The sequence below is a fragment of the Molossus molossus genome, unplaced genomic scaffold, assembly GCF_014108415.1.
Source record: "Molossus molossus isolate mMolMol1 unplaced genomic scaffold, mMolMol1.p scaffold_m16_p_5, whole genome shotgun sequence".
Lineage (NCBI taxonomy): Eukaryota > Metazoa > Chordata > Mammalia > Chiroptera > Molossidae > Molossus > Molossus molossus.
The window spans coordinates 61,385,971-61,408,959 of NW_023425388.1; the positions used below are offsets into that span (position 1 = coordinate 61,385,971).

At 42.5% G+C, this 22,989-nt stretch overlaps 1 protein-coding gene across 1 annotated transcript in view; it reads left to right on the forward strand.

The window, feature by feature from the left end:
- SLC12A8 (solute carrier family 12 member 8) overlaps window positions 1-22,989 on the forward strand; it is a 133,961-nt gene that overhangs the window by 105,045 nt on the left and 5,927 nt on the right. The window contains exons 9-12 of the mRNA XM_036243201.1: window positions 533-679; window positions 5,433-6,078; window positions 19,164-19,261; window positions 19,801-19,918. Coding sequence (XP_036099094.1) covers window positions 533-679; window positions 5,433-6,078; window positions 19,164-19,261; window positions 19,801-19,918 — 1,009 coding nt within the window. The remainder of the gene's footprint in view (window positions 1-532; window positions 680-5,432; window positions 6,079-19,163; window positions 19,262-19,800; window positions 19,919-22,989) is intronic.

The window sequence follows — 22,989 nt, forward strand, 5'->3', positions numbered from 1 at the left end:
GGGCAGTGGGGAGCCACTGATGTTTTTGCAGTAGGGTCCTTAATGGTCAGATCTGAGTTTAGAGAGGTCGCTCTGGCAGAGGCTAGGGAGTGAGTCAGTACGGGCACTGCTTAGAGCAGGAGGCCCGTTAGCATTGTCGTTGGCCAGTGGTTCTCAAAGTGTAGTCCCCAGATGCTCAGCTTCAGCATTACCTGGGATTTGCTGGAAATCCAAGTTCTTGGGCCCTACCCCAGACCTACTGAGTCAGACACTCTGAGGGGGTACCCAGAAATCTGTTTGCACAAGCCCTGCAGAGGAGTTGGTGCACACTCAGTTTGAGAACCTCTGTGTAGTCGAGACAAGACGTGATGGAGGCCCAAACTGAAATGCTGGCGGTGTGAGTGAAGTGGGGTGGGCCGGCACTGGAAACACGTCCGAGAGGTTGAATCTAGAGGATGTGACGAGATGGGGTGCAGGTGGGTGGGTACCGGGGTAGCAGAAAGGGACAGAAGCAGAGTCTGGCCTTGGGTAATGGAACTGCTTCCTCACATAGGTGTCCCTGGTGGGCTTCCTGTTCCTTTTGGGCTTATACATCTCGTCCCTGGCCTCCTGTATGGGAGGCCTCTACGGAGCCCCCCGGATCCTGCAGTGCATTGCCCAGGAGAAAGTGATTCCCGCACTAGCCTGTCTGGGGCAAGGGGTGAGTAACCTTTCTTTTGACAAATGTTCATTTTGCCATGAACCTGATTATTGGCAAATACATTGCCTAAGGCTTCCTGATTAAAGCCACTGGTCAAGTTCTGCGGGACAGAGTGCCTGTCCTGTCACAGTCCCCAGGGCTGCCAGCAGCAAATGGCTGACCGTCACTCAGACACCTGGTCCCTGCACAGAGGGAAAGGGAGTGACGTCCTTTAATAACAATGAATTCAGGCCGCCTTTAGCACAGAAGAAAGAATCTCTTGGTGAGGAGGGGTGCTGGTCCTTGTGACTCTGACTCTGCCCTGGAGTTCACCTTCCCTTTGGGGTTGCTTTAGGACGATTTCCCACTCCTCTGGCCTCTGGGCTCCCTCCAGTCATAGCCCAAACCGTAACTGATTCACTATAGCCTGGTTGGGCCACAGAATGATCAAAGGAGACGTTCCTAAAACTGAGGGGATGACAAGAGAGACATAAACAGAGAGAACCCCACTTCTCAGTTACGTGGTTTACACTACAGTTCATGTCTGTGGTTGGAGCACCTCCCTCCGGGTTAGGGCCAGTCCTCCAGTCTGTGCGGGCTGGTAGAGTCATGGCCATCATCTCTGTCCCTTCCAGGCGGTGTATTTTATTTTCATTTCATTTATTTTTATTAGGTAATCTGCATTCACAGGGGTCAAAACTAGAAGTGATAGAAAAGGCATACATTCAGAATTTTCTCTCCTATCATGAAGCTTTTTCTCTCTTTCCCCAGGCGCGCCCATGCCCAGACTATAGCTGTTTTTACTAGTTTTTTAATGAATCTACCTCTCCTCTATTTTTATACAAAGATAGATTTTGACATATGTTGTTATATACTTCGTTTTCTTAGAAATATAGCTTAGCCCTGGCTGGTTTGGCTCAGCGGTTAGAGCGCCGGCCCGCGGACCAGAGGAACCCGGGTTTGGTTCCCGCGAAGGGCAGGTACCTCTGTTGCGGTTTGTCCCCGGCCCTGGTTGGGGTTGTGTGGGTGGCAGCCACTCGATGTGTCTCTCTCACATCGATGTTTCTCTCTCTCTCTCTTCCTCCCTTTCTTCCTCCAGCTCTATCTAAAGATAAATGCAAAGAATGCCCTCGGGTGAGGATTTTAAAAAAAAGAAATATAGCTTAGACATGTCTCTTTTCATATGGATGTAGAGGGACTTTCTCATCCTTTCTCTATCATGTGGGTATACCATAGTTTATTTAACCAGCTCTCCACAAATCAACACACGTGTTGCTTCTGGTAAACAGAGCTACAAAGAACAATCCATGTGTGTATAATTTTGTACATGTGCCGATATATCTATAGGATACATTTTCATGAGTGGGTTTGCTGGGTCAAAGGGTAAGTGCGTGTTTATTTTAATAGATATTGCCAAAACACCTTCCACGGAATCTGTACCCTTTTGTTCTTCTGCCAGCAAAAGGTGAGAGTTCTGTTTCCCCGCAGCCAGCCCCACTCTGAGACTCAGGCCATAGACCTTGCTTTATAAGACTCTGTTCTGGTCCTTGGGGAAGACGTTCATGAGGCCCAGGGGACCTGTCCACCTGGATCCCATGCTCCCCTTCTAGACCACAGTCCAGGTATGCTGCACCGTGGAATTCCCTTGCCCAGATGTCCCCCAGCCCACATCCAGCGTCTGCAAGGGCCGCTTCCCTGGGCCTGTCCTCTCTAGGGCCAGGGTGTGGGCCAGGAGTCCACATGTGGGTGCGGGTCCCTCACAGTGTGTCTGGGAAGGGCAGGGGCATGGCTGCGAGCTAGGCTGGGCATGGCCATCCTCCAGTGAGGAGCTCCGAGGAGCACAAGTTCTGAACCAGCCTTCCCCAGGGGCCTGGGGGTGTTTGCCAAGGAGAGGCCGGAGCGCATTTGATCTGAGAGTTTGATAGTCTGGTTTATAGTTGTAAATATTTAGACAGCGGGCGTGTGGCCTGCCATCTGCACTCTTGCCCCAGGCGTCACAGTGTGAGCAGCACACTTGTCCCAGCTCTTTGCCAACGTGGCTTTGCCAGTTGTGTAGGGAGCAGCGGCGTCTGAGGGCACTGTGGTTTGTATCACTCTTACTCTGAATGCGGTTGACACCTCCTCCTCGAAGAGTCCCTGGGTCTTTTTCTCCTCAGTTGCTAGAAGCTCTTTCTTTATTAGGGAGATTAGTTTTTGTGATACACATTACAAATGTTTTCTCTAATTTGTCATGGCTTTTAAACTTTGAAACCTTTTTTTCCAAAACTTCTTTACGTATGGTTAAATTTTATTAGCATTTTTTAATGGGGGCGAGGAAAGCTTTCTAAAAATTTTGAGATTCATCAAATATACAGAAAAGGTAATAAACCCATTATGAACAGTTTAAAGACTGACTATGAAGTGGACGTCTTTGTAACCTCCACCCGAGAACACTGCCGGCCCCCAGTGCCGTCCTCCACCCGCCCTCTCTGGTCAGAGCCCGTCCCTCTCACTGTGGAAGCTACCGTCCCCACTTCTGTGACAATACTATTTCTTACTTTCTTTGTAGTTTTGCTCAGAAGTTGACAAAATTCTTCTGAAAAGCACCAAATCGTAAATATTTTAGGTTTTTTAGGCCTATGATCTCTGCCACAACTCAACTCTGTCATTGTAGCTCCAAAGTTGACACAGATAATACCAATGGGATGAGCATGGCTGTGTTCCAATAAAACTTTATTTATGGGACACTGAAATTTGAATTTCATGTAATTTTCATGTGTCACAAAATATTACTCTTCTTAGAAGTCCCTCCCCGCCCTCCAGCTGTTTCAGACTATAAAACCATTTAGCTCTTGGGCACACTTAAACAGATGGTGGCCGGATCTGCTCCAGGGGCCAGAGTTTGCCAGCTCCTGGTGTACTCCATAGGCATTGCTAAACAAAACAATTTAATTTTGTCTGTTTTTAAACTTAATGTGGCATGCTTCTTTCCCTCAACATTGTGTTTGTGAGATTCATCCACATGTTGACTCAGCGCAGCAGTGTGTTTATTATCACTCCTACGTAGCATTTCCTCATTGGCTGCAGTTCGTTTGTCCATTTTGCTGTTGATGGACATTGAGGTCATTCCATTTTGTCGCTAGCACAGACAGTGCAGCGAGCACTGGTGGACAGGTGCACATGCAGGTCTTCCAGCCAACACGCTCATTACTGTAGTTGCTAAACTGTAAGGTGTGTTTACTGTCCCTGACTAGAGAACACCAGAATCTTCTTCCAAAGTAGTTGTACTAACTTACACTTCTTTTTCAGCTGTATGTAAGCATTTTCATTTCTCTACGTTCTTGCCAGTATTTGATATTATCAGACTTAATTTTCGCCAGTCTAGTGGGTGTTTAATGGTATCTCACTATGGTTTAAATTTGCATTTTCCTGATTATATAATGAGATTGAACATCTCTACTATGTTTAATAGGTATTCTTTTTGCTGATTTTTTTAGTGGGTTGTTTGTCTTTTTCTAATTATTTTGTGGGGATTTTTTTTTTGGTATGTTCTGGCTAACCCTTTGTCAGTTATACAGGGTGGGCAAAAGTAGGTTATAGTTGTGAGTATACAAAACAGTTTATTCTTGTATTATTATTGACTGGTTATTATGTTATTTAATTGTATTGCAATTATAAACCTGCTTTTTGCCCATCTCTGTATGTTTTACAAATATCTTTTCCTATTCCATGGTTTTTCTTTTCATTTCTTTTTTTTTTTTAATCCTGACCTGAGGATATTTTATTTATCATCAGACAGAGTGGGAGGGAGAGGGAGAGAGAGAAAGAGAGAGAGAAGGAGAGAGATAAACATTGACATGAGAAGGACACATGGATTGGTTGCCTCCCGCACTACCCAACTGGGGCCGGGGACGAACTGCAACCGAGGTACAGGCCCTTGACCGGAATCGAACCCGCGACTCATTGGTCTGTGGGCCAATGCTCTAGCTGCTGAGCCAAATCGGCCAGGGCTGTCTTTTCATTTCTTTATGGTGACTTTTGGGGGACAGAAGAAGTTCATGTTTGACTGTTTTATCTTTTTACACCCACCCTTTTCAAAGCCCTGGCCTGGACCGCTAACATTTCCTTCAGCTTATCTAAGACCCTCTTTTTAAGTTCTTTTTAATTTCTGAGAATTTACTTTATTCTTTGTTGTTTTATTGTTAGAATATGCTAAACAATTATAGCTGTACCAAAAAACATGATTCTCAAGTGTATTTTTACTCTTTTTTTTTTTAAGAATTTTACTCTAACGTTCTAGGGAAGGAAATAACAAATTATATGGAGTTAGCACCTATTTCCCACTCCGGTCCTGAGGGTCACCATCCCCGCCTCCGTCAGTAACAGATGTGTGTGACTATGTGTGTGAGCATGAGCGTGTGTGTGTATTTAGTATCCCCCACCTCAGCCACCACTGATACTGCCTCATCTTCTGGGGTCTGCTGCTCCCCTAGAGTCATTTTCTCCACTAGACCAGTGCCCCATACTAATAGTTACTAACACAATTGATGCCCGTGTCATGTTAGAAGCCTAATGTGTATCAGCGCCCTGTCGAGCATTTTATATGCATTAGCTCTAATCCCACAAAAAATGTATGGCTCGGATATCATTATCCCGCGTTTGTAGATGAACAGTTATTGATACACCAAGAGTCGCCTGGGAGAAGTGGCTGAGCCCTTAGGAGTTGTGTTTCTGTCATATAATGTGATTTCCTTCTGAAATTTCAGAGTCTTGTATGTACTCTTTGCTTTTGCAGAGAGGGCCAAATAAAACTCCCGTTGCTGCCATCTGCCTGACCAGCTTGGTGACCATGGCCTTTGTCCTCGTGGGTCAGGTGAATGTCCTGGCTCCCATTGTCACCATCAACTTCATGCTGACATACATCGCGGTGGATTACTCCTACTTCTCCCTGTCCATGGTTCCCTGCAGCCAGCCCCAGGCGCCCGAGTCAGCGCACGGGGCGGACCCGGACTCTCTCCTCTGCTCTGAGCACCTGCTGTTGGGCAAAGCTCCCAGTTATGGCTCTGAGGGCACTGCCCGCGGCCTCTCTGACGGCACTCTGCTACAATTCACCAAAGATATGGACCAGCTCCTCCAGGTAACAAGGAAGCTTGAGAGTAGCCAGGCCAGGCCAGGAGAAAGCAAAGGGACCCCAGAGCATCAGAAGGGGAAATGCAAGAAGGCCACCAAGAAAACCCTACAAGACAGCTTCCTCTTGGACCTCAAGTCGCCAGCTTCCTTCCCTGTGGAAGGCCCGGACAGGCGGCCCAGCGCCACCTGGGACGGGCAGGGGTCCTCCTGGAGCCAACAGCGGGCCCGCACCGAAAGGCCTCAGCCCGCGGGAGTATGTGGAGGACACTGTGTCCCTGGGCTGAGCAACCAGCCAAGGCCAAGCGGAGGAGGTGAGAGCTTGGAAATCATACTGGGGCCTCCCAATTTGGGGTGACTACTGGCTGCCTCCTCTACCAAGTTATCACAACCCTCTTTCAAGTCCTTAGCCAGTTCACCTTAAAATCCTTGTTAACTCTATTTTATTTATTTATTTATTTATTTATTTATCCTCACCCGAGGATATTTTTCCATTTTTTGTTCAGATAGAGTGGGAGGGAGAGAGAGGAAGGGAGAGAGAGACAGAAACATCGATGTGAAGGGACACATCGAGTGGCTGCCACCCACACGACCAACCAGGGCCGGGGACAAACTGCAACCGAAGTACATGCCCTTAGCGGGAACCGAACCCGGGTCTCTCTGGACCGCAGGCCGACGCTCTAACCGCTGAGCCAAACCGGCCAGGGCTGTTAACTCTATTTTATATTTATTTTAAATTTTATATTCAAATATCAGCTGAATGTGTCATTCTATAGATAGTTGATTTTAGACAGAAATTTCTTATCTATTCCTACATGTGGGAGCCAGGGATAAAAATTGAATATCAATTTTATTTTACTCACAAATCAGCTGAAGTGCAAGGCCAACGTGAATGAAACCAATTTCTTTTTTCAAGAGAAGGGGAAATGTGTTGTGACAAACTGCCTGGCAAAACCTCAGTGTGTTTGGGGAAGAGAAACATCCCAAACAGCAAGAGGGCACAGAGGAGGGGCGAAGGGGCACAGCTTTTCTTTGCTTCCTCAAATCTGCAACCAGAGACACGGAGACACTCTCAAAGGGAGGCTTCCAGGGCCTGAGACACTCCGAGCGAGATCTCATACCTTTGGAGTCTTCCATATTTTAGGTACTTGACATATGTCATTTCATGTAATGGAATAGAGATGAACGTTTTCCTCGTTACCGGTGAGGCCCCTGAGGCCCTTGAGCGCACGGGGAGGTCTCAGAGCTGACGCTTTGCGCAGACGCCTGGATTGGAAGCCAATCCCCTTCCCGTCACCTGGCCCTGAGGTGTGTCCAGGCCAGCGGGCAGAGGGGCGAGACCGAGGGACAGAGAAGGAGATGTCTGAAAATAAGCACTTTACATTCTTCCCTACACCTGCTTTCCCTTCTGTACCTCCTAATGGGTGTGAGGTTCCTAACGGTAGGAGCATTGTTAAAATTTTTGAATTGTTTTATTTTTATCAAAGTAGTAAGTGTATAGTTTAATAAGCCAAGTGAAATTCAAAGTCATATAATCAAAAATAGTTTCCACTCTTTTATGCTATCCTTTGATCCTTCTCCACTCCCCAGTTTCAGCCCCTGGAAACCTCACTTGCAACCAAAAGGTGCTTCTTCTGTTGACCTTGATGTTACTAAATAATATATTTGTATGCTACTCCCTGATATGTCTGTTTCAGACATTTTTTCACTTCCTGTTATGGTAAACGAAGATTGAACTCATTTAGGCCACTCTGACTTCTCATTCAAAACATCCCAATGTAATTATATCAGAGTTTTGATTAACTTAATATGTAGTATTCATATTATCATGATTAAGTAAATTTTGCTTAGCTCTGAACCTTATACTATGATTACATTTCCATTTTTGTCCAACATTTTCTGTCTCCTGGAGTTAATAATTGCATTGGTTTTACTTGTGATTGTTATTTTAAAATATTTTTATATGTTTTATTGATTTTTTTAGAGAGAGGGGAAGGGAGAGAGAGATAGAAACATCCATGTTGGAGAGAAGCATCCGTTGACTGCCTCCTGCATGCTTCCTACTGGGGATTGAGCCTGCAACCCAGGCATGTGGCCTGACCAAGAATCAAACCGGGACCTCTCCGTCCATGGGACGACACTCAATCCACTGAGTCACACTGGCCGGGCTGCATTGGTTTTATTTTATTTGCTTTTTTAGGGTCACCAACGCTCTGGCAGATACATCAAATGCCTCACGATATTATTTTCCAAATGCTCGAATTCTTCAGAAATCTATCATGTCCGGGTGTTTCCCCTCTGTCCCATGGCTACTCTACTGCTCTAGTGGGGACTCACTGGCTGTTCCACTCCAGGCTGTCTGTTCTCGGGCCTGCTTTCAGGGTGTGGTCTTGGAATTCCTCTCTTTATCCCACTTTTGTGTTGGATCCAGAGAAGAGCTTTCTTTGGATCCAGGGTACAAAAGATTTCTTGGATACAATATAAGAGTAAACTTTTCCTTTTTTTTTTTTGCCTACCCAGTGACCTCCTTATGTTTGAAGAATTTCCGTTATGTGTCTTGGGGGGCGCTAAAGCAAGTCTTTCACACGCAAAGCAATATGTCAGCTCCCAGAGTTCCAACCTCTCCTGTAGCCAGAGTTCAGGCACAAGACCAGGGCTCTCTTCATATTGGGAACTGGAAACCCAAAGAAATGGGGACTTTGAGGAACTCTCTGGAAGCATGATGGTAGCTGCAGGGTGACAGCATTCTTGGTTCCAGGTCCAGGCGTTCAGGGTCAATGGGCCGGCTGCAGTGCCGAGACCTTGGTGCCTGCAGCAGGGACGCCCCCATTCGACTGCTCCGACGTATAATGTTGCGTGTTGTCCCTGGCTGCATAGCCCTGGACTTGATGGCCTAGCCTTTCCAGCTATTCTCAGAGGGGGGCTGGGGAATGTCTTTTTGACTGGTCATATTGCTGCCTCACATGAAACTGCATATATTTTTTTCAAAGGAAGATTGGGTGGCAGCAATCAGGCTATGCCACAATTGTCCTGTTCTCAGTTTCCAAGAGCTCTTGGTTGTAACCTGATTTTTCCTTCTCCCCTCCCCCTCCTTTTTTAGAAAAAAAATTTGAGCACTTTCTTATTCTTATCGTATGGGTACATAGTTTATCTTATCTTTCTGGTAATATTACTTGTTTTCCCTTTAAAGTCTTTTTCTGCTCTTTTACTGTCCTGAGTTCTCTAGATTCTTTTCTCTTTGGCTTGGTCTCTCTCTCTCTCTCTCTCTCTCTCTCTCTCTCTCTCTCTCTCTCTGTTTTATTAGAGGCTTTACTACAATGTCTGTTGATCTTTTCATTTCTTTTTGTACTTGTAAGTGAAGTACTAAAAAGCATACTGGGCAAGGATGGTTCCTTGGGGTACGCCACTGGCTGATTAGAGAGTAAGCCAGCTTCTTCACAGAGGACCCGCAAATGTAACTGTCTAGAGCATTTCCTCTGGGGCTCTTCAGTTCCTCCCCAGAAGAGTCATTTAATCTCTCGCCTAGGGGTCACCCAGGTAGCTGCTTACATTCAGGGAGCAAGGTAAGATAAGGGAGTTGGGGGCTCCCCATCGTTTAGGATATTGACTTTCATTTAATTCCCCAGTTTCTAGCTCCATTCCCCTACTCTTTGCTGTGCCTGGTGTCCCAAGTCTGGGCACTCTCTGGTTTGGTTTCTTTAGAGGAAATCCCCTTGGGGAGGAGATTGGGCAAAGAAGGAGTTGTCACTTAGCTGCATGGGCCGAAGACCTCAGTGTCCACCTGTTTCACATACAGTTCTGTAGCCAACCCCCTGCATCTTACCCTTCCCAGGGACATGGAACTTCCTGGTCCTGAACTTTGCTGAAGTCTACGGGGTGCGTTGGGCTGCTGCTTACCAGCACCTTTCTGTGGGCTCATCCTCTTCTGCTCTTCCGAGGCTTATTTTTATCTTTCCTCTCTCATTCTCCTGTGTTTGTGGATTTATACCTGTTTAATTCCTTTACTGTCTCCTCACTGGGTTTTCAGGAGAGACCCAAGAGTGGACAGCCTGCCATGTTTAATCAATGAAGTGGTTGCTACCCAACTGCCCAATCTAGAAATATCATAGCTATTGGCCGTGCCCTCTCTCCCATCCATGCCATCTTTGCCTTGGTATAGACCCTCATTATCCAGCACCCAGGCTCCTGTCAGGTCTCTAAACTAGTCTGCTGCCTCCAGATTTTCCCACATCCATGAGCTTCTCCTGCTCATCACCCACTGAATGATCCACTGACTGATCTTTCTGAAATAAAGCTCTCATCATGTGTCTCAGTTAAAAACCTTCTCCGGAATCTAATGCCTTCCGGCTAAAGTCCAATATCTGTGGTGTGGTCTGCAAGGTTCTTTACAATCCTGCCCGGACCCACCTTCTGGACACTTTTTTCATGACAGTCACGTGGCTACACCCAGACTAGTGCCCCAAACAGGTCACGGTCTGTATTTCTCCCCGCCTTTGCCCATGCTGTGCTGCCTTCTCCAACTGCTACTCTGCCTTCTCCATCTGGAAAACGACTTACGTTTTTCTGACTGTTCAGACCCGTTATCACCGCCTCTGAGAAGGATTACCTGATTCCCCTGCGGTGCAACCATAACATTGGATTCATACAGGAAGTATAAATAATCATCACATTGTTTTTGCTTTTGTTTTTATCCTCACCCGAGGACATTTTTTCATTTTTTGTTCAGATAGAGTGGGAAGGAGAGAGAGGAAGAGAGAGAGAGAGAGAAACATTCACGTGAAAGGGACACATCGAGTGGTTGCCACCTGTACGACCCAACCAGGGCCGGGGACAAACTGCAACCGAGGTATGTGCCCTTAGCGGGAACCGAACGCAGGTCTCTCCGGACTGCAGGCCGATGCTCTAACCACTGAGCCAAACCCTGCCAGGGCCATCACATTGTTTTATACATTCAGGTCATGTGTTTACACACTTGTCTTCAGGCCGACTGGTCTGTCTGTGCCTCTAGGCTGGGAGCTTCCTTTAGGCACAAACCATGTCTTCGCAGCTTGTATTTACCACAATATTCCCACACAGCACACGGCACACGGCACACATCACTCAGTAGAAGCTGGTGAAACTGATGAACATTTGAACAGATATTGTTGGAAAAAATAGAAACACTGTTCCGTAAAGTGGAATGGAAAGTGTAAGCGGTTATACGAACCTAATCTGTGACAAACCCAATGCCATGAGATAAGAAGAATCAAATCACTATTGAATAAATATTGTTGAGAGCAAATGGATCCAAAATATTAACTTGGGGTTGTATTTTTATGCCTTACATAGCCATGAATTCCTTATTTTTAACAGCTGTGCAAAAGAGATATTTCTGACTGTTAAAGACATCATCAGAGATAAAAAAAAAAACCAATCTGATTAAATAGAAATAAAAAATACTTGAACAACACAGTGTCACAGAAGGAAACAATTATTCACACAAACACAACTGATAAAAGCATATCTTCCAAAGCTTATTATTTTGAAAAACAGGAAGGTCAAAATCCAGATACTACTAAGCAGAGGGCAGAAAAGATGAACATGCAGTTTACATTAGAAAAATCAATTCCCAGACTCATTCATTGTCCACTTAACAAATCAGCTTTTATTGTGAAGTGTCCAATAATGTTGGCAGCTAAGAACAGGCAGCCCTTATTGAGCATGTGCACTGTTCTGACCCCGAGACAAGCACAGATTGTCTCATCTAAGTTCAGCGTTATATTGTTATTATCTTTCTTTCTTTTAAATTGGTTTTCAGAGAGGAAGGGAGAGGGAGAGGGAGAGAGAGAAAAACACCCCTGATCGGGAACAGAACTGGCTGGCAGGCAACCTTTCAGTGCACAGGATCACACCGACCTCCTGCGCTCCACCAGCCGGGGCTGGCACCGTCTTGTACAGAGGCTTAGGGAAGTTAAATTCTGCTCAGGATGCAAACCAGCCAGAAGCTGAACTCAGGCCTGTCTCACTTTAGAACCCGTGTTCTTAATCACTCTACACAGTGTATGCTGCTTGCTGTCAGCATGTTTTATGAACTAGGATGTGGTATTGATTAAATGAACACAAGTTCAACCACCTTTAAGATGTCAATGCGTATCTACTAAGCTGTTGAAGGTTTAAATCAAGGGAGTGGTGGGTCTGTGGTGATCAGGTGTATGTACACATTGCTGGAAGCAATGTCAGTGGATTCGTTCCTTCTAGATCTGTAGATTAAAATTTTTCATCAGATCGGGGAGGTTTTTAGCTAGTACTTCTTCACATATTCTTTCCGTCCTTTCCTTTCTTTCCCGTCCCCATGGGACTACCATCACCCATTCAGTTGGTACATTTGACATTGTTTCCTAGGTCTCTGAAGCTCAGTTTTTTTTCTTTCATCTACACCTGTCTGGCTACAGTTTGGATACTTTCTATTGATCTATATCAGCAATTTTAACCCGTGCCACAAGAATGTTTTTTAATTTTTATTTTTTATTCCTCATCCAAGGATATTTTTCTATTTATCATCAGAGTGGGAGGGAGGGAGGGAGAGAGAAACAGAGAGAAACATCAATGTGATAGAGCCACATCAACTGGTTGCCTCCCACACAATCCTGACCAGGGCCGAGGACCCAAATGCAACCAAGGTACGTGCCCTTGACCGGAATCGAACCCGCAACTCATTGGTCCTCAGTGTGATGCTCTAACTGCTGAACCAAACCGGCCAGGGCTACCACAAGAATTTTTAAAACATATAAGAGGTCAGGGGCACTGACCTCTTTTCCCTTAGACTGTCAAATAAAAAAATGACAACAGCCAATACAATAATAGCTGATCAGTGTGAATGAATTAAAATTATACCTTGTTTTTTGGTTTGTTTTTTTTTTTGTCAGTTCAGCAAAGAGTATTTCTTTAGGTGTGCCGCAGAATGTTAGTAATTAGTTTATGTGTCATGAGATGAAAATGGGTGAACATCTCTGATCTCTCTTTCTTTTTTTATCCTCACTTGAGTACATTTTTGCATTTATCTTCAGATAGAGCGGGAGGGAGAGAAGGAGGAAGAGAGAGAGAGAAACATTGATGTGAGAGAGACACATCGAGTGGTTGCCACCCACACGACCCCAACTGGGCCCAGGGACAAACTGCAACCGAGGTATGTGCCCTTAGCAGGAACTGCGGGCCGACACTCAAACTACTGAGCCAAACTGGCCAGGGCTCTGTTTGCTCTTTAAGTTCCACTAATTCTGTCTTCTGCCATATCAGATTTGCTGTTGAACCCATCTAGTAAATTTTTCATTTCTGTTATTGCGCTTTAGAATTTTCATCTGGTTCTTTTTTATAGTCTACATGTCTCTTGAGGAGGAAAAAAGACAGTCCTTATTTTGAAAGCCATTGCCATCACTTTTCCTTAAGTCGCTGACATTGTTTTTATTTCATCCTTTGCGCATACATATTATACTAACTGCTTTGAAGTCTTTGTCTGCTAAACCCAACACGTGGTCCCACTCAGAGAGTTTCTTTAGATTGCTGCTGTCCCTGGGCATGGGTCACAGTTTGCTATTTCTTTGCACTTCTTACAATTGTTGGTTGAAAACTGGACAATTTAGATAATATATTCTGACAACTCCTGATTCTGATGTATATTTCTGAGTTTTTGTTGGTTTGTTTTAGCAAATTAGCTGGATTTAAACTGGGGTTTCAGTTTCCCCTGTGGCGTGTGGCTGCTATGTCTTGACTCGTTTTATTATTTTTTTTTTTAATTTTTAGTCTAGAGTCTTAGGGGGTTGCCCCTGTGACTACATGGTCCATAGGCTTCCACCCTCTGCCAGTGGATCTGTCTGTGGGCCGGGGAAAAACAGTCAGCGTTGCAGCTTTGTCTCCAGTCTCTCGGCTTTTACTTTTTGCCAGTCTCTCCTGAGTCTCCCTAGGCAGGGGAATAGTTTTCCAGTCAGCCAGGGAAAAGTGGGGAGCAATAGTTCTTCTACTGCTCACTCCTGTTTAGGATCTCCCCATTAAACTTCAGCTGGTCCATGGCTCCCCCCGGGTGGGTCTGCAACCTCAGGCTAGCAAAGCCAAGGGTTTTTCCCCCATTCAGTTTTCTATTACACTCACCACACTTAGGTTATGAAGGCTAAGCCACAAGCTTGCTGGTTTCTGACCAGCTCCATGCTGGTAAGAACTAGGGCAGGGATGGGAGTAGCCCAGGCAAGGAGGTCATAGACTCTCACTGTTCTTACCCTTAGCTTCAACAGTTTTTTTGTGTGTGTGTTTTTTTTAAGTCTTATAAAAGTTTATTTGAGCCATAATTTTGAGGACATGCCCAGAAGCAAAAAAAATCTCAACAGATTGAGAAAACGCTCTGGAGAATGGCATCTCCAGCTTGCTTTATGCATTAGAACAAAGAAGCTGTGCGGAGGGTGGTATGAAATCCACTGGTGGCGAGAGAAATTAAAGCAGGGAAATCTCCAAGATTGGATACAAGCAAAATGGAGAAACACATACTTAGTTTACATTGGTGAGTACAGGATAGTTACTATTCATTAATACTTACAGAACATAGCGATAGTATGTGGGGAACAGATAACTGAGGATTCTGTGGTCTCTGCTCCGGGGTCTTATGCTCCGGTTCCGGCGGTTGTGCCTTCCAGGGGTCTGGCCAAGGAGATTACTCTGAACTTCCAAAGGTATGTTTTCCTCATTGAAATCCCCAGTGTCCATGTGACAATATTCGAAATTGGTCCTCCATTTCTTAGCTCTGATTTTTGCCATGTTCCCTCTTTCCACGTGTTGGCCCCTGGCAGCTCCAGGCCTACATCCAATAAGATAAGCATCCTGGTGGAAAATCAGCTTCAACGGTTTTGAAAATAAACACTTCCTAATTTGTTGTCTCCATCTGGTAAATTTCTGGAGCCCTGAGTGATTGTTTTTGTTTATTTTGTCTAGTGGTACTCGTATTTCTTACGGAAAGGATTCTCTAACCTTTTCACATGCCATATCTGAAAGTTCCTCTGGTTCGTTCTCTGTGGAGAACAATCTTTCAACATATAACAAGAGCCCTGACTGGTGTGGCTCAATTGATTGGCGTGTCGTCCTGTACACCAAAGGGTAGTGGGTTCGATTCCTGGTCATGGTACAAGCCCAGGTTGCCGGTTTTATCCCTGGTTGGTGCGTGTGTGGAGGCAACCAGTCAATGTTTCTCTCTCACATTGATGTTTTTTCTCTCTCTCTCTGAAAAATCAATAAAATTTTTTAAAAAAGGAAAGATGTAACAAGAAATATAAACCTGTTTAATTGTCCTGGCTTAGTAAATCTATGTGGGGGAATTATATAATCAAGTTAGAAATAACTTAAATGTACAGCATGGAAAGCAGTTTTAAAAATTGTGTTACTGCCCTGGCCAGTTTAGCTCAGTGGTTGGAGCGTCAGCCTGCGGACCAGAGAGTCCCGGGTTCAGTTTCTGCTAAGGGCACGTACCAAAAAAAAAAAAAATTTGTTATCATGATAAAAGACCACGTGGACTTGAAACGAGACCATGTGTGGACCAGATCACTGCACATTCCCAGTTTGTACATGGTAACTAAAATTATGTGTTTATTTTGATAAAGATATAGAGGCATTTGTAGAGATGGTTTAATATTTATTCTCAGTAATTTATTATTATTTTTTTGTGGTACATGCCCCTAGTGGGAACCGAACCCAGGACTCTCTGGTCCGCAGGTCAATGCTCAACCGCTGAGCCAAACTGGCCAGGGAATTTCCCAGTAATTTCTATAAAATTACTTAAATTCACAATTTAAAAAATTAACATAATTGTCTTCACCCTTCATGTTTACTGTGTTTATATCTGCATGGGTTTTGTGAACATTGTATTTGTTAGACATACCACTTTTTTTTAAAGATACTATAATATTATATTTTTAATGTTTTTAAATATTTGATATTTTTAACATGCCTGATGCGTGGTTTTGTTTACTTGTATATTTGTTTTGCAACTAAGACTTGAAAAGTAAAGTTGCCTTCCTGGTCATTATTCTCAAATGTCTAATATGAAAAATATCCCCTTCCATCAATAATCTACAAGGCTTGTTTTTTCCAGCAAAATCCTTGACAAAAGATAAAAATTTCTTTAGTGATTTGGAAGGGGTTTGAAACCACATTGCCTGCCTGTGTTGTCATACCCACTCAAAGTCACTGCGCATCCTAGCATGAATCCCTCACATTGTTGATGTATAAGACTACTTTGTGCTTGGTTAGAAAACATATCCCTTCCTGAGTTCCTCAGAGAAAGCAACACACACCCACACACACACATACAATTCCATTATGTGTAATTAATGTGTAATTAATATTGTGCAAGACCAAGTGTGAAAAGGTGAGCTTAATACGGTATTTGGCAAATCTCAGAGAGGCAAAAATCTAAGTCCTTAACCAATAGTGTTCCTTTTTAATAACCAAGGGGGCAACTGTACTTCACTAAGCCTATGATTGAAAAAAATGAATAATGCATTGAGCATGTTAAAATTGTACAATTTAGTTAATGGAACTATAACAGTATTCTTTCTTTTTTTAAAAAAAGTAACAGAGCCATTAATTCTAATAAATCATTAACCTTGGCAGAGCTTTTTCAATGCATAATTAATAAGGAGACATTTTTTGAGCACTTCCTATACACGAACTTCTAAATGTCTAGATTTGGCATATGGAGATATAAATGATAGTCCTTGACCTCAGGTATGGAAGGATGAAAGGTAAGTGTAATAGTTGGCAGCACATGATGAAGAAAGACAGATGTTGAGAAGATGACAACTTCTCTGAGGGCTAGGATGGTTTGTTCATTCATTTAGCCACATGAATGGAACATTTACTACATTCTAAGCACTATTCTAGGTGCTGGGGAACATGCTGAATAGACATGGATCTCTGCTCTTATTGAGCTTGTGTTCTAGTAGGGGAAGACACATAAATAAATATATACTGTAATGTCAGGTACTATGATGAGTAATAAAGTGAGGTGATGGATAGAGACTAGGTGGGGAGAGAGGGTACTGCTTCAGATAGGTGTGTCAGAAAAGATCTCTCTGAGAAGAGGATGCTTTAATGGAGAACTGAACTGTATAAAGTAGTGAGCCATGCAGAATGTGGAGGAAGAGTTCCAGGCAGAGGAAATGGCATGTCTGCAGGTACAGGTAGGAATTGGATTGGCAGATTCCAAGAAGAGCAGTGGTCCAGCAGTGACTGGACAAGAGTGGGCCAAGGGAGAGAGGGGGGAGATGAATACTGTGGGGAGAGAGGAAGTCAGCACTGTGTAGGGCCATGACTGTGATAGAAGACCACCAAAGGTTCTAGCTAGAGCTGTGATATGATCAGATTCTGGCTTTAAGATTACTGACTGTGAGGAATGTATTATATAGAGGTAAGAGAAGGAGCCAACGCCTATTTGGAGGTATATTAATTAAGGTAGGATAAACTGCTATAAGAAATAACCAAATATGTAGAGGCTTAAATACAATGGAAATTGGTTTCTCTCCTGCACCAACAGTCCAGAAGGGTGTTCCAAATCAGTGGGAGGCTCTTCTCCATGCATTGATTCAGAGACCTGGGCTCCCTCCATTCCCTAGGACCTTGTCATGTGCAAAGTCAAGACTGACTGACTATGTTCAGATTTCAGGCACAGAGAAAGGACATACTTTCTCTGTCAAAGATCTTGGTGAAAAAGTGGCACTCACAACTTCTGTTAAGATTTCACTGGTGAGAATTTAGTCACATGGCCACACCAAACTGCAAGAGATTCTGGGAAATGTGCTCTCGCTGTGGTCTCTACTGCAGGAGTGCACTGCAGTAAACGAGATGCGAGGGCCCTGGACTGGGATGGGAGCAATGCACGTGGTAAGGAGTAGTCATATTCTGATGGTAGAATCAAGAGGATTTTCCGATGGAATAGATGTACGTGTGAGGAAGATGGTTGTGTCATTTATTCCGATGAAGAAGACTTGGGAACAATAGATTTCTGCTTTAATCTTGCTAAGGCTTGAGGTGCTTGTTAGTCAAGTGAAAGGGGATATTGAGAAGAAAACAAGATAATAAAAAAATTTTAGTTCAAGGGTCAAGGATGATGTAAACTTGGATCGTCAGTATATGGATAATATTTATTTTTGTTTTATTTTATTTTTGTAATCCTCACTCAAGGATATTTTTCCATTGATTTCTTTTTTCTTTCTTTCTTTTTTTTTTTTTTTTTTAGACTGAGTGGGAGGGAGGAAGAGAGGGAGGGAGGGAGAAAGAGACAGAGAAACATCAACGTGAGAGACACATTGATTGGTTGCTGCCCACATAACCCTGCTGGGGATCAAACCTGCAACCCATTTACGTGCTCTTGACTGGGAATTAAAGCCAAGACTCTTTGGTTTTTGAGCCGACACTCTAACCGTTGAGCCAAACCTACCAGGGCAGTCTAAAGATAGTATTTAAAGCCATGGGACTAGGTCAGATTTCCTAGGAGTAAATATATATGGAAAAAAAAAAAAGAGTGCTGAGGATTGAATGAATGTTAGGATACTACAATATTTGGGGGTTGGAATGAGGAAGTGAGCCAGCAAAGGAGACTAAGAAGTGGGCAGTGAGACAGAAGGAAAAGCATGACAGGGAGACATCCTAGAAACCAAGAGAAATAGGTGTTTCAATAAGCAGGAAGTGACCACATGGGTCAGTTGCTGTGTGAAAAGCCAGGAAGGATGAGGACTGGGAGTTGACCATTGAATTTGAAAAGATCAAGTTAGTGGTAACTTTAGGAAGAGTAGTTTTAGTGAAATCTTACAATCTTATGAGTGAGTTGAGGAAATAATGGGAGGCAAATAATGTATAGACAATTCTTTTTGAGGAATTTTGTTGTAAGGAAGACAAATAGAGCAGTAACTCGGGGTTGACCAGAAGGCATTTGTTTGAGTGAGAGAAATTGCAGTGTAGAATATTTGTATTTGATGGGAATTATTCGATATATGATGGAAAAATCAAAGATGCAAAAGCAAAATCCTTGAGCAGGACACAAGTGGAGGGATGGGCCTTACATAGAAGCCGGGACTGTTCATTCACTGTACAAGGAGGGAAGGCAGAAGAGAAGGTTCACATGCAGTTGGGTTGGTAGATCTGGTGATGAGAGGATATGAACGCTCTCCTTTGAGAGGAGAGATTGTAAACTTGTTACATCAGAGAGTAGGAGAATGAGTTGACTAAGACCACAAAGGAGTTACTGGTTGAAGTAAGTGGAAGTTGTCTTTTAGGATGAGTTACAAAATTGGAGAAGAAGAGCTCTTAGGTATTTGCTCATAAAAAATAGAAGAGGATTTGGTAACGGATTGGTAACCAAGAATTTGGCTTATTTATTTTTTAGATGTCTTCCTAAAGTCTAGGTTCCTGGAACAAGATATCCAGAGCAGACCTACTTCTTTCTATGCTCGCATGTGCAACCCCTGGGTCTCACTGTTGGGGGTGAGTAGCTTCATTTTGATCTCCATAATTCAGGAAGAGACAATGTGTGATCTCAGGGTTGGGGCTGTGGGGAGGAAAGAGGAGAGTCATAACTAGGAACAACGTGATTTAACTACCTGTTATATTGGAATTTAGGTGAAACTATATATGGCAAGATTACATTTAGCACATCACTTATTTTAATCACTGGTTTACTTGTAAAATAATTAATCACCTCTGATAACCTCTGGTCACTAAATTTCTAGGTATACCAAATTAGCATAATCCCACTTTGATTCTTCTAGGGAAAAGTAGATCAAGGAGCTAGGATCGAATATTTATTGACGATTTTGATTAGAGGGTACTTTCAGAGGGTGTCTTCTCAAATATCTGCTTAAGTGAGTTTTTTTTTAAATTATGAGTGAACTTTAATTAAGCAGACGTTCATAATGATCAGAGGTTGATGAGAGGGACTGTTGTTTCTTAAGGTTCTAGCCTCATGGTTTGATGACCATGTGATAAACCAGTAGGTCACTTGCCTTTCCTCTCTGTTTTCACAGGCTGTTGGGTCCCTTCTGATCATGTTTGTGATCCAGTGGGTCTACACCTTGATTAACATGTGTGTTGCTGCCATTGTGTATTTCTACATTGGCCGGGCGAGTCCAGGGCTTCACCTGGGTAAGCAGGGGAGCTGTTTTGCCAGCACCTCCCTCCTTCTCTTCTAGCGTCCATTGAAGAAATGTGTTTTCAGCATCTATTAAGTGCCAACACCGACTCAGATATAAATCCCATTTTCAAGTAGCTTACAGTCTAGGAGGAAAAATATGACATGCACATAAATGATAACAAATAAAAAATAACTTGTGAGATCTACAAGACATGTAGAAGAAAAATGATGGGCAATAATAGCACACGGGCCAGAGGGAAGAATGGAAATATACTATTTTAAGTTTCTGATACTGTATGTGAAGTACTATATCATTTAGAGATGATAGCCTGTGATAAATTACAAATGTGTACTACAAACTCTAGAGCAATCATTAAAAAATAACAAAGAGTTATAGATAGTAAGCCAACAGAGGATATAAAATTGAATTTAAAAATGCTCAAATCAAAATAAAGCAGAAAAAAAAGAAAAGGGCATATGGGACAAACAGAAAATAACAAGGCTGTTTATATAAACCTAGCCATATCAATAATCACACTAAAAAAAATGGTCTAAACACTTTCAATAAAGTGGTCAAAACACTGAGATTGTCAGATTGAATAAAAAAGCATGATACAACCATATGCTACCTACAAGAAACCTACTATAAATATAAAGACACAGCCTTGGTCGGTTGCTCAGTGGTTAGAGCGTTGACCCCTGCACTGAAGGGTCGAGGGTCTGATTCCTGGTTACAGGCATGTACCTGGGTTGTAGGTTTGTCCCCAGCCCTGGTCAGGGTCGTTTGGGAGGCAACCAATTGATGTTTCTCTCTCATACTGATTTTTCTCTCTCTCTCAAAACAGATAGATAGATAGATAGATAGATAGATAGATAGATAGATAGATAGATGATAGATAGATAGACAGACACAAAATAAGTTAAAAGTAAAAGGATGGGAAAAGATATGATAACATGAATCAAAACAAAGCTGGAGTAACTATATAATACCAGGCAAAGTAACTTGTAGAGAAAAGAATATTACCAGGGATAAAGAGGGTTATTTCATAAAGATAAAGGAAAATATTCATCAAGGGAACATAATAAACCTTAACTATTATGTACTTAAAAACAGCTTTGAAATATATAAAGCAAATCTGGTATAAATGTAACAAGAAATAGAAAAGTTGCCCTGGCTGGTTTGGCTTAGTGGTTAGAGTGTCGGCCTGCAGACCGGAGAGTCCCTCGTTTGGTTCCCGCTAAGGGCACGTACCTCAGTTGCAGTTTGTCCCCGGCCCCAGTTGGGGTCGTGTGAGTAGCAGCCACTTAATTTGTCTCTTTCACATCGATGTTTCTTTCTCTCTCTCCTTCCCGCTCAGGTGAGGATAATAAAAGAAATAGAAAAGTTTAGAATTATATCAGAATATTTAACACCTCTCTCTCAATAACTGATAAATAGGTATAAAATTAATAAGACTTTAGAAGACTTGAATAACATTATCAACAAACCTGGACAACCTAAGATTTATAGAACAATGTACCTAACAACACTAGAATATATGTTCTTTTTAAGTATAAAAGAAGCCCTGGCCGGTTTGGCTCAGTGGTTGGAGTGTCGGCCTGCGGTTCTGAGAGACCCGGGTTCGGTTCCCGCTAAGTATAAAAGAAATATTTACCATGATAGAACATATTTTAGGACATAAAAAGTCTCAATATATTTAAAGGTACTCAAGTTAATTCAACACAAAGTATGTTCTCTGACCAAAGGGAAAGTAAATTAGAAATAAATACCAGACAGATATCTGAAACAAATATTTAGAAACTAAAGAACACTAAATAACTATGAAACACTCAACAATGCTAAATCAACTAAAGAAACAAAATAGCTCACGGTTCAAAGAAGAAATAATCAGTCAAATTATAAAGTATTTCAAACTGAATGAAAGTTAAACTATAACATTAAAATTGTGGGGTGCAGCTAATCCAATACTTAGAAGGAAGTTTATAGCATCAAATGTTTATGAAGAAAGGTCTCAAATGAATGACCCCTGCTTCCAACTTAAGAAACTAGCCCTGGCCGGTTTGGCTCAGCGGTTAGAGCGTCGGCCTGCGGTCCTGAGAGACCCGGGTTCGGTTCCCGCTAAGGGCACGTACCTCGGTTGCAGTTTGTCCCCAGCCCTGGTCAGTTGTGTAGGTGGCAGCCACTCGATGTGTTCCTTTCACGTCGATGTTTCTCTCTCTCTCTCTGTTCCTCTCTCTCCCTCCCACTCTACCTGAACAAAAAATGGAAGAATGTCCTCGGGTGAGGATAAAAAAAAAAAAAAAGAAAGAAACTAGAGAAAGAAGAGCAAATCAAACAAAATAAGAGAAACAAAGAAAGAAGCAATGAAGATAAAAGCAGAAATTAATACTATTTAAAACAGAAAAAATGTAAAGAATGCTAATGAAATAAGAAGCTGGTTATGTGAGATCAATAACATTAACAAACCTTTAGACAGAGTAATCATAATAAAAGGAGAGAAGGTAAAAATGACCAAGATCAGAAGTGAGGAATATGACATTACTAGAGAATCTACAGATATTAAAAGGAAAATAAAGAAATATTTTAAACAGCTTTATGTCAATAAATGTGATAATTTAGATGGATTAGAACAATTCTTTGAAATATACACACTGTCAGAGTTTACTCCAGCAGAAAGATATGGCTATTTAAGTCATCTAGAAAAGAAATTAAGTTGTTATTAAAATCTTTCCACACAGAAAACTCTAGGCCCAGATGACTTCACTAATGAAACCTACCAAACATTTAAGAAAGAAAGAATATAAATTCTATACAAACTCTTTGAAGTTATACACCAGTATCCCTCATGAACATAGATATAAAAATTCATAACAAAGTTTTACCAAGTTGAATTAAAAAATATAAAAATGGTAATATATCATAACCAAGTAGATTTTTCTCAGGAATTCAAGGTTGGTTTAACATTCTGAATTATTAACATAATTCATCATATTTACAGACTAGAAAAGGAAAACTAAAACATTTCTGAGAGGAAATCAAAGAAACAAATGAAGAGATAGACTATGTTCATGTTTGGAAGAT